At 46.6% G+C, this 17,844-nt stretch overlaps 1 protein-coding gene across 1 annotated transcript; it reads left to right on the plus strand.

Annotated features, from left to right (window-relative positions):
* The first annotated feature begins 7,505 nt into the window (after window positions 1-7,505).
* On the plus strand, window positions 7,506-15,601 carry LOC310833085 (Golgi-associated RAB2 interactor protein 1A-like). Its single transcript, XM_083715431.1, has 7 exons — window positions 7,506-7,624; window positions 8,231-8,392; window positions 9,483-9,685; window positions 10,643-10,889; window positions 13,144-13,427; window positions 14,583-14,641; window positions 15,388-15,601. Exons 2-7 carry the CDS (start codon window positions 8,234-8,236, stop codon window positions 15,498-15,500), a joined length of 1,065 nt encoding a protein of 354 aa, XP_083571557.1. The 5' UTR covers window positions 7,506-7,624; window positions 8,231-8,233; the 3' UTR covers window positions 15,501-15,601.
* Window positions 15,602-17,844: the final 2,243 nt, after the last annotated feature.

Here is a 17,844-nt window from a genome sequence, read left to right on the forward strand (position 1 = left end):
CAGGAGGGAGGATCCGAGGAGATTAGGCAGAAAGAGAGCGGAAACGGTGGGTGAAATGTAGCAAATGAGAACCTTGAACTGAGGAAGGAAAAGGAGGTCTGAGAGACCCCAAGGAAGACATCTTTGCTGGCCTTGATCTCATGGTGGCCTGGAAGGGGGGGCAGTCCTAGGGAAAACACCCTGATCTCTTGCCACACCTCCTCATTCAGAGATACAACACATCTCCTGTGTGGGTACTTTTAGGCACACAGGAACCTGTAAACATCAAATTACAATATTCTGTTTCTTGAAGCACAAAGTGAAGTGTGACCTTAAAGCATGGGGGGCTCACCCTTTTCCGTCCCTACCAGGGAAGTTGCCATTTTCTAATTTCTAGGCCTGGAGGGTCCATTTAGCCATCATGGCTGGAGGAACCCATTGATAGACTTCTTTTGATTAATCTGCTTTAGAGCCATTTAAACTACATCTTCCAGCAGTGAGTTCCACAAGTAATATTCATGTGTGAAGTATTTCTTTGGACTGTCCTGTACTGGTTTGTTTGCGAATCCATTTCATCCAGTGACCCTGATTCGTAGTACTCTGATTTGAGGAGCAGGGGTGGGGAAGGGAATCAAGCAATCCACTTTCCCTTGTGTAGCATGCAGAATTTTAACAGACCTCTCACACATTTCCATCGCTTTAGCCATCTTCTTTCTAAGCCAAGGCCACTTCCAGACAACCTTTTTTACTGAACATTCATCCTTTGTTTGCAAGGAGATGAGATGACTGCCTGCTATTTATTGAGCATTCATTTCGATTTGTTTGCTTTAGTTAGATAACATTGCTTCAAAGAAGTGCTATCCCACCCTAAGTCTGTTCTGTTGGGGAATTGGGTTCCTTGCGCAAGTCCTCCCAATCAGCCGCAATTGCGCCACTTGAATTTGCCAGCATGTGACTGAATCCCACCCCAAAATACTCAAAGACGCCCCAAGCACTTTTCCTGATAGGGAGAGGCATCGCTAGGCCCTTCATTGAACCCCCCACGGGCCCATGAAACAAATCTGCAAAACTATACATGCAAATTTAGGCCTGCTTTTAAAGGGAAAGCCACTCTGTAAACAAAGTGGAAAAGAAAGCAAGTTTTTGAGGAAGAGGCAAGAGGGTCAGTGCAAAAGACCCAGAACGCACACAAACACACCCTGCGACAATGCCCTGGAAAATGCTCCAGCACTTTGATTCTGTCGGCCTGCCTCTCACCATCAATTTCAGGCCGATGTCATGCATGCAAAAGTTTACAAGAACCGACACCATTGTATTGCTTGCATCAGAAGGCCAGGCTGTATTTAGCCTTCTGGGGGCAAATTCAGTAAATGAAAACAACCGTAACAAACAGTTGTCAAATGCAGCTCTCAGCACCCACACCTCCCAGGGTTCTTTGGCCACAACTGTTGGCTTGGTATGATACTGGTTAAAATATATAGATACTGGTTAAAATACAGTGGTACCTCGGGTTACAGATGCTTCAGGTTACAGACGCTTCACGTTACAGACTCCACTAACCCAGAAATATTACCTTGGGTTAAGAACTTTGCTTCAGGATGAGAACAAAAATCGTGCAGCAGCGGCGCAGCAGCAGCAGGTGGCCCATTAGCTAAAGTGGTGCTTCAGGTTAAGAACAGTTTCAGGTTAAGAACGGACCTCCAGAACGAATTAAGTTCTTAACCCGAGGTACCAATGTATGGTTTAAGAACAGCTTAGTTTATGAACAACTTAGATTAAGAACACTGCAAACCCGGAAGTATGTGTTTTGGTTTGTGAACTTTGCCTTGGAATAAGAACATGTTTTGCTTCTTGTTTAGTGTGTTCCATTTGTAAATTGAGACCACCGCTGCTATGGGAAAGCACGCCTTGGTTTAAGAATGCTTTGGTTTAAGAACGGACTTCCGGAACGGATTAAGTTCGTAAACCAAGGTACCACTGTACACAGTGCACATGGCGCCTCAAACATGCAGGTAATGCCATGTGGAGTTCGGTCCTGAGAAACCTAAGGCGCCACAATGCATGATCGGATCATTTTGAGATACTTCACAGGAAGAGATTTCAAAATGAAAATAATGAATGAATTAATAATATTAGAAACTATTCAGTCAGGGTAAGTCACTTTTTTTTTTAAGTTTACACAGCTTTATTCATCCGGGGTGGGGGTGTCACTTCTCTGAATCTAGTGGGTTTGCGCAGCCAGGCTAATGCTGGCCGGCCTTCGGAGGGGATCTATCGGGTGCTCTGTCTGGGGTGGGGATGGGGGGATGGCAAAGTACTGCATCAGAGGGACCGGGGTGGGAGCAGGCAGGGGACCGAGGCTGATGCTAGAAGACCTTTGTTCCCCCGGCCTCGGCTTGCAGCCTCAGTGGGAAGACGGCCTGACAAAAGAGCCCCTTTCCAACAGACTCCCCCGCCCCCGCTCTCCTCCCGCTTCCCTATTCATCCTTCAGCCTGAATTAGAGCGAGCCCTCCGCTCCCTTCTCACCCTCTCCATTCAAAAGGCAGCCCAGGCGAGGGGGCGGAGCCAGCCTTTCCAAACGAGCCAATCCAGCTGCTCCGCAGGCTCCATTGATAGCGTTTTCCAAAGCGAGTCTCTTCTTCTTTTCTTAAAGGGGAGGAGGCGTCGGAGGGGGTGGATAGAGCCAATGAGCGACGCAAAGGGCTGTCAGCTTCAAGGAAGGGAATGCCAGCCTCCTCCTGATTGTTGGGGTTCCTCCTCCTCCGCAGCCTCCAAGCTTAACGTTCGTTCCGACTTGAGCAGGTCAATTCACAATGTTGCATCTCCAGGCGGTTCTTGCCTGTGGCATCATCAGGCTTCTTCTGCCGGTTTCTCGCCAGTCACGCACATTTGGGGAGCTGGGGAGGTGCGGAGATAAGTTACTGCTTCCCTTCTTTTCCCGCTGCCAGCGCCGGCTTGCAAGCCTAAGAGACCCTAAGGCAGGCATAGGCAAACTCGGCGCTCCAGATGTTTTGGGACTACAACTCCCACGATCCCTAGCAACAGGACCAGTGGTCAGGGATGATAGGAATTGTAGTCCCAAAACATCTGGAGGGCCGAGATTGCCCATGCCTGCCCTAAGGCGGCTTTCCCCGCCCCAAATCCAGATGTTTTGGACTACAACTCCCATCAGCCACTGCCAGCCCAGCTTTATGGTGCTGGCATAGTCCAAAATTTCTGCAGGGTCCTATGTTTGGGGAAAGATACTTTAAGGTGAATCTGGTGCTTTTAAGGAGGCAGGATTTGCCCAAGTGCTCCCTCTGTTTTAGCTTTTTTAAAAATGAAACTCATTTATTGAGTTTGCAAGTTACAGGGAAGCAGGCAGAGGGCCTTGTCTACAGTGGCACCTGCCCTGTGGAACACCCTCCCATCAGATAGCAAGAAGATAAAGAACTACTGTACACAGCTTTTAGAAGACATCTGAAGGCAGCCCTGTATTGGGAAGTTTTTAATGTTTGACATTTTATTATGTTTTATATGTACTGGAAGCCGCCCAGAGTGGCTGGGGAAACCCAGCCAGAAGGGCGTGGTATAATTATTATTATTACAGTGGTACCTTGGGTTACATATGCTTCAGGTTACATATGCTTCAGATTACAGACTCTGCTAACCTAGAAATAGTATCTCAGGTTAAGATCTTTGCTTCAGGATGAGAACAGAAATCGTGCTCTGGCCGCGCAGCGGCAGCAGGAAGCCCCATTAGCTAAAGTGGTGCTTTAGGTTTCAGTTTCAGGTTAAGAATGGACCTCTGGAACGAATTAAGTACTTAACCCGAGGTACCACTGAATTATTATTATTATTATTATTATTATTACTATTATTATCATTATTATTATTACCCTCCTGCCTTTTTCTCCAAGGAGCTTAAGGAGCACATGGTTCCCCACCTCCTCATTTAATCCCCACAACAACTCTGTGGGGCAGAGTGGGCTGAGGCACTGGCCCCACATCACCCAGTGAGATTCATAGCCAAATGGTGATTTGAACCTAGTCTCCCAGCTCCGACACTAACCACTATGCAACACTCCTTCTAGTTCTTTAATCATTTGTTTCCTTTTTCAGGGTGTTGGAGGCCATTTGGAAGAGGGGCCCTCCTTACGGTGTTCTCACCTGTCTCTTGCAGAGTTCATACCTGCCTAAGAACCTGGACAAAATATAAAGACTTATTGGAGAGTAAGACTCCGAGGTGGCTCTCATCGGTGGAGGCCAAGGCACGTAAGAGACCTAATATGGAAGCCAATTGGCCTAAATATGAGGAAATTATTGAAAAGATTGGAGACAATTGGAGGTTGCAGAGCTTGGAAAAACTAAAAAACAAGGTGCGAGATTGGTTGCATTATGCACAAATTCAAGAGGTCTTTAAAGTAGACAAGAAGGTTGGATTCCAGGTGGAAAAATCGAAACTAGAGACAGAACTGTTAGAACCAAAAAGTAAACTACTTTCGAGAATGTATAACCTGCTGCTTAAATGGAATACTCAGGATGAGACAGTCAAATCCGCCATGATAAAGTGGGCGCAGGATTTGGGGCATAACATTATGTTTGAAGACTGGGAAAGGTTATGGAACACCGGAATGAAATTTACGGCATGTAGTGCCTTGAAGGAAAACATTATGAAAATGATATACCGGTGGTACATGACCCCAGTCAAGCTTGCTAAGATATATCACCTGTCTGATAATAAATGCTGGAAATGTAAAGAGGCGGAAGGGACATTCTTTCACCTCTGGTGGACCTGCCCGAAAGTGAAGGCCTTTTGGGAAATGATTCATAATGAACTAAAAAAGGTACTTAGATTTACCTTACCCAAGAAACCAGAGGCCTTCCTCCTGGGCATGGTGGACCAGAGAGTGCTTAAGAAGGACAGAACTTTTTTTATGTACGCTACTACAGCAGCAAGGATCCTGATTGCAAAACACTGGAAGACACAAGATTTACCCACACTGGAGGAATGGCACACGCAGTTGATGGACTACATGGAACTGGCCGAAATGACTGGCAGAATCTGAGACTTGGGAGAAGAAACAATTGAGGAGGACTGGAAAAAATTTAAAGACTATTTGGAAAAATATTATAAGTTGTATGAATGTTAAAAAACGCACCTTTTAGGAAATTCTAGCTTCAGTAAGGTTAAATTAAAGAAATGGAAATTAAGGTACAAGAAGTCAGAGATAGAATAATGAAACAACTTTATTGTGTTAAAATGAAAACGTACATGATTTGGGTCATAATATATTTGAAATTGGGTAACATGATAAAATGGAAGATACAATAAGTATTGAAACAAGTTAACAAATTGCAGATGTTATGTATCACAGAGAATGCAGGGTTGGGAGGACGCGGGGAAGTCCAGTAGATTTGGAAAAAAGAACAAGAAAATTTGTAACTTTTTTTTCTACTTTTATAATATGTTCTTTATTCTTTCTTCTGTATTCATAAAACTAATAAAAAATATTATAAAAAAAAAAGAACCTGGCTGGAGCAGACTGAGCTAGGCACACTTAGCAGAATGGCTATATGTCCTAGTTTACAGAGGACAGTCCATTATGTGAACAGTGCCCCACCACTTAAAACAGCTTCCCAACAACCAGCCACATACGTAATTTATGGACCTAATAGATATCTATTTCTATAGATATCTATTCGTTTTCTATAGATCAGTTTCATTTGTTGTGAGACATTAGGGTTGCATACAGTGTTAGGTTAGGAAGAAAAGAGGGGGAAAGAGGAGGGGGGCATGGTGAGTGGGGTGGGGTCGGGTGGCAATGCTTCTGTTCTTCTACTTAGTGTATGTGTGGGGTTTTGTGTTAGTGTCATTTGTGTGGGTTCTCTTACTATTTGCTTGTATTTCCTTGGTGGTGAAAGAGGTTGGGGGGAGCCTAGGGTGTGGTTGGTTGTCTTTGGTTGGCTGTACAGTGGTACCTCGGGTTAAGAACTTAATTCGTTCTGGAGGTCCGTTCTTAACCTGAAACTGTTCTTAACCTGAGGTACCACTTTAGCTAATGGGGCCTCCCGCTGCTACCGCGCCGCTGTCGTGCAATTTCTGTTCTCATCCTGAAGCAAAGTTCTTAACCTGAGGTACTATTTCTGGGTTAGCGGAGTCTGTAAACTGAAGCATCTGTAACCTGAAGCGTCTGTAACCCGAGGTACCACTGTAATGAGATTTGTTTTTGTGTGTCGGGTGTGTGTGGATCAGGTTAGCCAGATTGATTCATATACTGTCGGTGGATTATTGTTGCTGTCTTGTTGGGCTGGGGGAACCATACCGGGGTGAAGGCGTCTTCCTCTATTTGTCCCCGTGTCAGTTTCAGTTTGTGGCTCCTCTGTGATGAAAGGCTGCAATAAGCCAAGTAAGAGGTGACATGATAGAAGTTTATCAAATTATGTGCAGCCTGGATAAAGTGAATAGAGATTTTGTTGTTGTTGTTGTTGTTGTTGTTGTTGTTGTTGTTGTTCCTCTCTCTCTCGTAACACCAGAACTTGTGGACGTCTAATGAAGCTGAACGCTGGAAGATTCAGGGCAGATAAAGGAAAGGACCTCTTCACACAGTGCATAGTTAAACTATGGAACTCACTGCCACAGGAGGCAGTGATTGGCACCAATTTAGTTGGCTTTTTAAAAAGATTAGATGAATTCATGAAGGATAAGGCTGTCCATGGCTATTAACTACAGTGGCCATGCTCTGCCTCCCTGGTTGGAAGCAGTAATGCTTTTGACTATTGTACCAGGAAGGAAGACGGCTCTTCTGCTTGGGTTCTGCTTGCTGGTTTCCCAGTTGGACTAGATGGGCCATTGGCCTGATCCAACAGGCTCTTAGAATCACAGAACTGTATAGTTGGAAGGGGCCCTAAGGATCATCTAGTCCAACCCCTTGCAGTCAAGGTTACCAGATGTCCCCGTTTCCTGGGGACAGTCCCCAGATTTACAAATCTGTCCCCCTACAAAATCCATTGAAGTTGAAAAGTGTCCCTGGATTCATTGAAAAAAACCTGGTAACCTTACTTGCAGTGCCAGAATGTGCAGCTGTCCCATAAGGGGATCGAACCTGCAACCTTGGCATTATCAGCACCGTGTTCTAATCCACGGAGCTATTCAGGTGTTCCGTTCTTATTTATTTTTTAAACATTTTAATTCTGCAATATCAGTTAGGCATGAAATTAAATGCCCATGGTTGCTAAAAGCCCACTTGATATGACAGTCTATTAACAATGATAAACAATAGTGTGGGAGGAGACATTAGCGTTTGGTCAAAAGTTTGCACTTCAGAAAAGTGTGTTTTTGTTTCTTCCACTAGATGGAGTCATTGTGCCTTTATAACCGCCATGCGGCAACCTCTGTCTCTGTTGCATTTCTGCTGTCCACATTGTGGCTGTTGCATCCACAAGAATCCTCTCCTGAAACACAAAAAGGTGGCAGTCCCGGGGACCAACCTGCCTTGGCTCAAGAATTCTGCAGGCAGATCCATGGCAATGGAGTGAGAGGTCATAGAGGGAAGGATGACATCACAAGATTGCTCCCGCAGAGAGCAGAGAGCGACATCCAAGGGGCCTGGGAAAAACAGGGACTGAGCAGGGCTGGCAGGAGGGGCCAGAAAAAGACCACAGGTCAGTTGTTGACACCCTTTAAACAAGCCATGGTAGAAGCAAGCGATGAGCACAGGCACCGGAGCATGTCCTTAGCCCCATTGCCACACGAGTTGGGTTGCCAACTGATGAGGGGAGAGCTTGATCTGCTTTTGCAAAAGCCATACCTACAAGGTCAAGATCTACAGCAGGCATAGGCAAACTCAGCCCTCCAGATGTTTTGGGACTACAACTCCCATCATCCCTAGCTAACAGGACCAGTGGTCAGGGATGATGGGAGTTGTAGTCCCAAAACATCTGGAGGGCCGAGTTTGCCTATGCCTGACCTACAGCTACCTACAGCTTTCTAACCTGAGGTCTGCAAATCAAGAGGCCGTTAAAGGCACAGGAGCAGCAGTCAGTGGGAAACCTGGCAATCCTGCAAAAACAACTCACAAACCAAGGCACTCAGGGAAGGTTGCCACCTTTTCCTCTCAGCTTTGCTCCTGTGCCTTTAACGGCTTCTTGATTTGCAGTAACCTGACACATGCACACATATACTTATCTGCTGCAGCCCTTAATTCTTGCCTGCCTCTCGCCCCTCCCTGCTCTTGTTCTAACCACTAGTCTCTCTCACACCCCATGTAGGCCATGGAGCAAGGGAAGACGAAGGAGGCGCCCAAACCACCCAGTCACATCGCCACCAAAGGCCTCTTCAATACAGCTATGGGGCCCCTCCAGCGCCAACTACGCTCCGGGGAGTACAACCTGTTCAAGTGTGCCACCATGTTTGAAAGCGACTTTGTCCAGGTATGGGAACCTGCTCCTCAGTTTGCTTCCTGGGACTCTGGAAATGCCGGGCATTGAACTCAACCCCCTTTTGCATGCAAGCTGCGGGGCGGGGGGGGGGGGGAGCACTGAGTCAAGATCCTTCCCCAACTCACATCCAGAGTTTCTCAAGAACTGGGCAAAACTCAGCCAAAGAGAGTTCCCCTTTCTCCGTCACTGCAGAAACATGTTTGGAAAATTTGGCCCTGGCAGAATTCTCCCGGCTGTAACCACCCCTACAAATAGTCTGGGGTGCTGATACGAGACATGCCCCCATGTCTAGGGCCTAAAGCAAACACTTTAGGCTGCTGTTTTTCTGTTCTAGTGGCAGTGAGTTTCACAGATGCAGCGAGTATGTTAGCTGGTAACCTACATCTGCAGTCTAGTAAGTTAGTTTTCTATGGAGTTAAAAGCAGGAGTGTTTTCCTATCCCTACTGGAGCAGTATGGAATTGCAGGCTGTGTTGTCAAGTTTTGAGTACAGTTCAGTAAATAGCTGTTAAATCTCCAGGAACATAGGGAGTGATGTCTGTTGTTGGCAGAGAAGTGAGGTGATGTTTGTCAGGGGGACTTTGCTCAGTCTGTGTCAGTGGAAGCAGACCCCTTCTGGGGAGCTATCTTCTTAGGCTGGTTTGTTAGAGGCCAGAAAAGGAGTTAATCTCTATCTCCTAAAGGCAGCGTCAGTTTTTTCTCCCAAGCGTAAAGAGAGGTGAGAAGCAGGGAGAGTGAGTCTTGGACCCTTGTTGGACTCTAAGCATGCCTTGACCACAGCAGTGGTGGATGCCTGTATATATTTGCTACCAATATGCTTTTATGGCTGTCAAGTAAGCTTCTACACTTGATCAAATCTTTATGGTGCCCATGAGTGTTTATTGGCTGCTGTGTGTACCTTCAACCCTGAAGACACTTCCAAGGAAGGAGCTGCGTTGAGACGTCACTCTGCCGCGTATGGATACTGGCACACACACACACGTAGTGAAAGTGATGCTGGACCCAATCCTTCTAAGTCATCCATCAGAGGTTGATGGATTGATCCAACAGTCATCACATGGTAACTTCTCTTTGCATTGCAGGTCAGCAAGCGAGGTGGCACCCTGGACGTCCACAATCAAGTCCAGATGGTGCGGGTTGCCATTGCGGCCACCAGCCCAGGCCTTCAGGTCCCCAACGTGCTGTTGCTGGCCCGGCCAATATTCCCTTCCCGACAGCAGCCTCAAAGCCTCCAGGCCGCCCGGTTACACCGCACTTCGATGAATACGAGGTTTGAGCTGACCAGGTGAGGCCCAGCTTGCCCATTTTCACACCAAGGCAGCACCCTGCTTAAAAAGGCCACATTTGCATGATTTAGAGCACTATGGTACAACAGTCAAGACTTCCTCACGAAGAATTCTGGGAGCTGTAGTTTGTTAAGGGTGCTGAGAGTGGTTAGGAGACCCCTATTATCCCCATAGAGATATAATTTCCAGCAGGCCCAGCCCACCTATGGGTCAAAGTGAGGTGACTGCCTCAGGTGGCAGGATCCACAGGGACAGCAGAGCCTAATACGGTGGTACCTCTCATTAAGAACTTAATTCGTTCTGGAGGTCTGTTCTTAACTTGAAACTGTTCTTAACCTGAAGCACCACTTTAGCTAATGGGGCCTCCTGCTGCCGCTGCGCCACCACTGCGCAATTTCTGTTCTCATCCTGAAGCAAAGTTCTTAACCCGAGGTAATATTTCTGGGTTAGCGGAGTCTGTAACCTGAAGCGTATGTAACCTGAGGTACCACTGTATAGGTCTTTATTCCCTTGTTCCTGATGTAGATTTTCACTCACCCCTTCTTACCTGGTGGGGAAGGGGGCACCATTTTGTGGTTTACCTCAAGTACCAAAAATGTATTGGGCCAGGATGGCTTACCAGTCAATCCCTCCTTACAGGGAACTCTGGGAACTGTAGGCACTGGCTCCAAAATGTTGGCAACCCCAATGGGAAGCCCACAAGCAGGATGTGAGTGTAGCAAACCTCACTTTGTTTCATTCTAAATTCTCTTGCTGCTTTCAGAGGTAATTTTTAAGAATGGCTGGGCTATTTCAGTGAAAGTTCCTAAATCTTGTGCATGCCATTAAAAAGTCTTAATAAATAAAGAAGGTGCAGATTGTGGTGTGACGGCAAGTCAGTTCATGGACCCCATTTTGCACTCCCCCAACAAACACACATACAGATCTTCCTCCTTTCTCTCCCCGTCTCCCTGCAGGCTCCTTCCCTTGTGCTTTGTCAAGATCTCCATCCATGACTTTGATAAGCAACAGCTCCGATTCAAAATGTCCACCGGCCGCACTTTCTACCTCCAGCTCTGCCCACTACCAGATACACAGGAAAGTGAGTTTGAGTCATGGGTCAAGGTTGTCCACCTGCTGCGACCCCCCTCGGATGTTAGCCTGAAGAAGGAGCCTGTTGAAGACCTATGGAAGCCAGGCCAGCCTGCTCTCAACGCTACAGCTGTGAGTTCCTTTGGGCTGATGGAAGCGAAGCCCCTAAAAGTAGGACACCCGGACCCTTGGGAATGCAGGGGGGATGTGGGAAGGAAGGTGAAAATATTGGCAAAACCTATTGGTGTTTCACAACTTTCTGACTAGTTGCAGAACCTTAGCCAGACCTAGCAGAGCACACACAGAGTTCACGAAAGCAATTGGCAACTTGGCTGCAGACAGGAAGGATGAAGCAGGAACCAGTAACTTGTAGTTAGGTGTTTATTATATACAGTGCCTATTTACAGGAACAGAACAGAATACGGATCTTTAACTTGCTCTCTCATACACGACTCACAACTCCTACACTGACACTCGTACATTCCAGTTAGTAGGCCATTAATCAATATTCCTGTGAGAGAGCTTGACCAATCATGGAGCTGTCTCCATGCCTCTGTATCACCAGGCAGACTTACTCCTTCACATTGCCTTGGCTGTCTGCCAAACCTTAATTGACTCTGTGTGCATAGTTGCACGTATTCAGATTCCCAACAGAAAATAGGAACACACCTATAGTTAACACACACTCCTCTCACACCAAAGATTACTTCAGAAGACCCCAGCCCTCTCCAGTCTCACAGATGGATGATCTCTACCATTTCAGAGATGGAAGTAGGATAATCCTTGAGGACTTCCACCATCCCTGCTCTTGCACCAAGGACTGCTGTTTGAGGTGTTCTGCCATCCCTTCACAGATACCCCACTTTGCTCTTCTCCAGCACTTCTGACACCAGTGTTGCACACATCCCAATCTCTGAACAGTGAGAGACTCCAGGCGTGCTTGCTCTTTCCCAGGGTTCAGTTTCCTTGGAATGAAGGTCAACAGAGACAGTGGTGTCTTTATGATATATGGTTTTCTTGACACATATATTCAACCTGAGCATAGGATGGAGGGGCTCACAACATTAACACCAAAACAGATATTGCCTCCCCATTAGAGTTCCAGGGAAGCCCAAAGCTTTGGAGTCCAGCACCGAGCAAAACATGCCTCTGAGTCTCCAGCTGCCAGCATTAGCAAAAATTCTCTCACAGCTTTCACATACACAGTCTTGGACTATTATTCTCCATCCTAGAATGATGTGGCATATAACTAGAACAGATGGGGGGAAAACTCACCCACATGTCTCTATGGGAACAGAGCTCACTCTTTTAAGATGTAAATGACAGGTATTTATTTAACTGAGTAGCTGAGGCCATTATCTTGACAAATGAACTGGCCTGATTGGTTCAGCAAGCTTCCTCCTATAGATTCTGGCCTCCCATACACAGGATCACTGGTCTAGATTATACCCACAGGTATAATCTAGACCCTTCAAATCTATAACAGTACATTGAACTGGTCTTAGCTGTTTAAAAAGCAGTGTTCTTCAACCTTGGAGTCTCAGATGCTGTTGGACTATAGCTCATCCAGCATAGCAGTTAGTCTGGGATGAATGATGAATGATGGGAGTCCCAGTCTAACAGCATCTGGGGAACCCCAGCTGAAAAAGGTCTAAAGGGAATTTACTTAGCAGAGCTGGGGTGGAGTGCTGTTAGATTGGGACACCCTTGTTAGAGCTCTGTGTGTTCTGAAGTAGATTAGTAAAGGTTTCTGAATACTAGTTCATATTGTTTCCTCTCCATTTAAATAAGGCTGCTAAAATAAAGTAAGTTTGGAGTAACCATGAGTGCGTATGTGAGAGGACTGTGAGCTCCACTCATTTCAGGTTCTGAAAATGTCTTCCTAGCCTCAGCCTGTGCTCAAAATGCGTTATTTATTTCTGGCTTTGGTTGGCTGATCTGACAGTTCTAGCAAACAACAAGCAAAGTCAGTCTGACAAGCCTCAAGTCTGTCCATCCCTACAACATATTGCAGGTATTACTACTGCACAGCTTGAAGTAGGGTTGATAAAAACCGACTCCTCTTGGAATAAATATTGTCCGGACCCAAAATATGGTTCCAAAGCTTTACTAATAGAACTTTCTTCAAACAAATAATGTTACAGCCAAATAGTTGTAGAAACTTCAGTGGCACCCTGTGTGAGCTGAAAATTTGGTGCCCCCCCACATCTCACCTTCTGTTCTGCTCAATTCACTATGTCATAGTTGTGACGCCTTACGGCACCCCCTAGGCTTGGCACCCAATGTGGGGAAACTGTTTGCGCTGCCCTAAATCTGCCTCTGTCCACAGGAAAGAAAATTAGGTCCATGCCCATTGTTTCAAATACCTTGTTCTCCATCCACCCAGAATCCTGCGCCCCAGCTACCTGCGGACGGAGAGTACACCCTTGCAGAAGTCCTAAGCACTTTGCAAGACGAAGAGGACAAGAGGAACCCAGCTGAGCCCTTGACGAATCAGTATAGCATCCTTGAACCCAGCAGCAGCCCATCTCCAACTCCCAGCCAAGGGATACCAGCAGAATCCGAGAGCCTCCCACCTTCAGAGGGTCCAGGTTCCAAAGAGCTCCTTCAAAGGTCCTCCAAGGGCGACAAGAAGGACAGGAGGCCTAAGGACCGCTCGTCTGGAAGCAGGTACCAGGGAAATTTTGTGCTCGCAGCCAGAGTGGGAAGCTAGGATTTGAGGCTGACGGTGAAAGGGTTCAACCCATACCACCCCAAACAAACATACGCTGACAGAAAGCTCCAGTTTGACATTATGGCAAGCTAGGTGGTGCACACATACACCTGATGTTTTTGAACTCCAGCTCCCATTACTCCCAGGCAACATATCCAATGGTTAGGGATCATGGGAGTTGTATTCTGACAACATAGGCTACCCATATGGTTATTTGGACAACTAGTTCCCAATATCCTATACAGTCATACCTCGGGTTGAATGTGCTTCGGGTTGAGCACATTTGAGTTGCGCTCCGCGGCAACCCAGAAGTATCGGAGTACGTTTCACCGCTCGCGCATGCGCAGACACTCAAAATGACGTAACACACATGCGCGGAAGCGACAAAACACGACCCGCGCACGTGCAGAGGCACCATCACTTGTTACATTCACTTCAGGATGCGAACGGGGCTCCGGAATGGATCCCATTCGCATCCCGAGGTACTATTGTAGTATAAGAACAGCCTGGCTGTTGGATCAGACCCAAGGCCCATCTTGTCCAGAATTCTGTTCTCACAGTGGCAGGGGTGTAGCATGGGGGGGCTGCCGGGACGATTTTTGGGGGGTGTTGCTCACGCCGCCCTCCCCAAGCCAGCCTGGTGCAGCTTCTTGAGGCTGGGATCTAATCAGATTCCAGCCTTGCAAGGCTGCTCAGAGAGGGCAGTGTGAGCCTTGTCTTGCTTTGTGAGGCTGGGATCATTGCAGCCTCGCAAAGCAGCTTGGGGCTGATGTTGTTCAGCAGCAAGGCCTGGGCAGGCTCAGGGAGGGCAGTGCCCCCTCCCCCAAAAAATGCATCCTGTATCTGGGAAACCCAAATTTTCAGGAGGAAAGCATTGAGACTGGTGCTGTTTGAGGGTAATATTATGTGGATTGTGCTAATTAAATGGGACTGCAAAAAGCGGCAAACCCACAGTAAACTCCAGTGTGGACAAGCCCTAATTGTGAGTTGGGGAGACGGGAACCACACCCACTTTCCGATTGTCCTCCTGGTGAATGGTGAATGGTGAATGGAGGAGGTGGGGTTTCACGTGGACATGACAGCCATTCTCACAGGTGCTCTTCCTGTTTCAGAAAAAGCAGCAGAAGGAAAAGGTCAAGCAAGTCACGCCGAAGCCATTCATCAAAGAGAGGTAAGAGCTGCTCCGGCCAGCTTCTCAGAGCCCATCCCCAAACACACTGGAAGATCCATGCCACTGTAAACATCTCAGGAATCAGCCATGCTTCTGCCTGTCCCTCCGCTGAATCACAGCAAACATCAATTCGGTTTTCTGCAGATTGGCATTTGCTGTGATTCAGCAGCAAAGGACGGGTTTTCAAAGGAAAGTGGTGGCGCAAATGGAAACTACTCAGACTGTGCCTAGAAAGCATTGGACAAGCAGAAAACCTATTGGAGCTGTGCTTTCTAGGCATGTGCAAGCAGAAGCCCTTAACCCATGAATCTCCGTCCACCCATTAATCCAGGGATGCCATATTGGATCAACATTTCCAAAATCAAATGGATTTGAGAATTGTAGCATCTGAAAACAAGGCAATGGAATAATTGAACTGTCAAATAGGAAGGCACCCTGAGGGTCATCCAGTCCAACCCTCTGCAGTGCAGGAATAAATTCATGGCACGCTTCGATAGGCAAAGGCTCCAGACATTGGTTAGACTACAACTCTCATGATCCCCAGCCAGCATAACCAATAGTCAGGGGGATGTTGGAGCTGTTGGCCAGCAACAACGGGGGTGGGCATGTTGGCTAGCCCTGGCACAGCCAAAGATGGTTAGGGGCAGTGCTGCATTCCTGTGCCCATGGAGGGGAGGGGCAGCAGGTGAAGGTGGTGGGAGCAGCTCCACTTACTCCTCTTGGGGTCTCTCCTCCTTTCCCTCCAGCTGCCAGCCGGAGCCCCAGCAAGATCTCCTCTATTCTCATGGGTTCCTTCTCCAGCACCAGCCACAAACACCACAAAGGAAGCAGAAAGGAGAGCAGAGAGAGGAGGCATTGAGAGTGGCCCAAGAAGCAGAAGAGGCCCCAAAGGGACAGAGATGCTTTCCCCTCTTCTCCAACCATCTCTGACTTTAATAAAAACAATGGCTAGAAAAACCACACTGTTGTGAGTCTTGGGCCAAGAGGCACAGGGGAGAGGGGAGGCTGGTGGGGACAGGGCAGGGGAGGGTTAAGAGGGGTCTGGTCAAAGGGAAGGCATGACACCCCATGAGGAAAGTATGCAGCGTTTGGGACTTCTTAGTTTGGAGAAAAGGCGAGTAAGAGGTGACATTATCGAAGTTTATCAATGTATGTCTGGCATGGAGAGAGAAAAGCTTTTCTCACTCTCTCACAACACTAGAACTCTTTGTACTGTGGAGACATTTGATTGGAGCCATAAAATGGCTTAAAAGTAAAGTAAAGGGACCCCTGACCATTAGGTCCAGTCGTGACCGACGCTGGGGTTGCGGCGCTCATCTCGCTTTATTGGCCGAGGGAGACGGTGGCCAGCATGACTAAGCCGCTTCTGGCGAACCAGAGCAGCGCACGGAAATGCCATTTACCTTCCCGCCGGAGAGGTACCTATTTATCTACTTGCACTTTGACGTGCTTTCGAACTGCTAGGTTGGCAGGAGCAGGGACCGAGCAACAGGAGCTCACCCGTCGCAGGAACTCAAACCGCCGACCTTCTGATTCGCAAGCCCTAGACTCTCTGGTTTTACCCACAGCACCACCTGCGTCCCCCTAAAATGGCTTAAGTCCCATTTAAAAGCAGTATATCAATTATTGACATTTTGGAACTTTTGCAAACAAATATTAACACTAAAGCAGTTCTAATTTTTATAGACGCGGAGAAGGCCTTCGATAACATTTCTTGGAAATTTATGAAGGGGAATTTAAAAGAAATGGGAGTGGGGCGGGGTTTTGAAAATGGGATTGACGCGATTTACTCAGAACAAAAGGCAAAACTGATAGTCAACAATGTGGTTACAGAAGAGTTTAAGATTGAAAAAGGGACACGACAAGGCTGCCCGATTTCCCCCTTGCTGTTTATTTCTGTCCTGGAGGTGCTCTTGAACTTGATTAGAGGGGACCGGTTGGTGCAAGGGATTCAGATCGGAGCGAAACAATATAAACTTAAAGCTTTTGCAGATGACCTTGTTTTGACATTGCAAGAGCCAGAATCTAGCACAAAAAGAGTGTTACAATTGATTCAGGACTTTGGTCGGGTAGCGGGCTTTAAACTAAACAAACAGAAAACTAAGGTGTTGGGAAAAAACTTGACAGATGCAGAGTCAGAACGGTTTCAGAGAGAAACAGAACTAACTGTGGTTAAAAAAGTAAAGTACCTAGGGGTAAACATAACAGCAAAAAATCTGAGTCTATTTAAGGACAATTATGAAAAATGTTGGTCTGAAATTAAGAGAGACTTGGACAGTTGGTCAAAATTGAAGCTTTCTTTGTTAGGCCGAATTGCTGCTATTAAGATGAATGTATTGCCTAAGATGTTGTTTTTGTTTCAAACATTGCAAATTGTGGATAAGACGGAGTGCTTCAGGAAGTGGCAGAGAGATATTTCTAAATTTGTCTGGCAGGGCAAAAAGCCCAGAATTAAGTTTAAGATATTAACTGATGCGAAAGAAAGAGGGGGCTTTGCCCTGCCAGACTTAAGGTTGTACTATGAAGCCGCAGCTTTCTGCTGGCTAAAAGACTGGCTACTTCTAGAGGACACTGATGTGTTAGATTTAGAAGGTTTTAACAATGCATTTGGTTGGCATGCATACTTATGGTATGACAAAGTTAAGATCAATAAGGCCTTTAAGAACCATATTGTCAGGAAAGCAGTGTTTAATGTCTGGACAAAATACAAAGACCTATTGGAAAATAAAACTCCAAGATGGCTATCACCTCTGGAGGCTAAGGCCCGAAAAAGACCCAATATGGAGGCCAAATGGCCGAAATATTGGGAAATAATAGAGAAAGAGGGCAATAATTGGAAATTGCAGAGTTTGGAAAAAATGAAAGACAAAGTGCGAGACTGGTTACATTACGCTCAGATTCAAGAAATTTTTAAAAAGGATAAAAAGTTAGGATTCCAGGTGGAGAAATCGAAGTTGGAAACAGAATTGTTAGAACCTAAGACTAAAGTACTCTCAAGAATGTATAACTTGCTGTTGAAATGGAATACACAAGATGAAATGGTTAAGTCGGCCATGATAAAGTGGGCACAGGATATTGGGCATAATATTATGTTTGAGGATTGGGAAAGGTTGTGGACCACGGGGATGAACTTCACGGCATGTAATGCTCTGAAGGAAAATGTAATGAAAATGATATATAGGTGGTACATGACCCCAGTTAAA

Source organism: Podarcis gaigeae (assembly GCF_964106915.1).
Source record: "Podarcis gaigeae genome assembly, chromosome: 16".
Classification (NCBI taxonomy): domain Eukaryota; kingdom Metazoa; phylum Chordata; class Lepidosauria; order Squamata; family Lacertidae; genus Podarcis; species Podarcis gaigeae.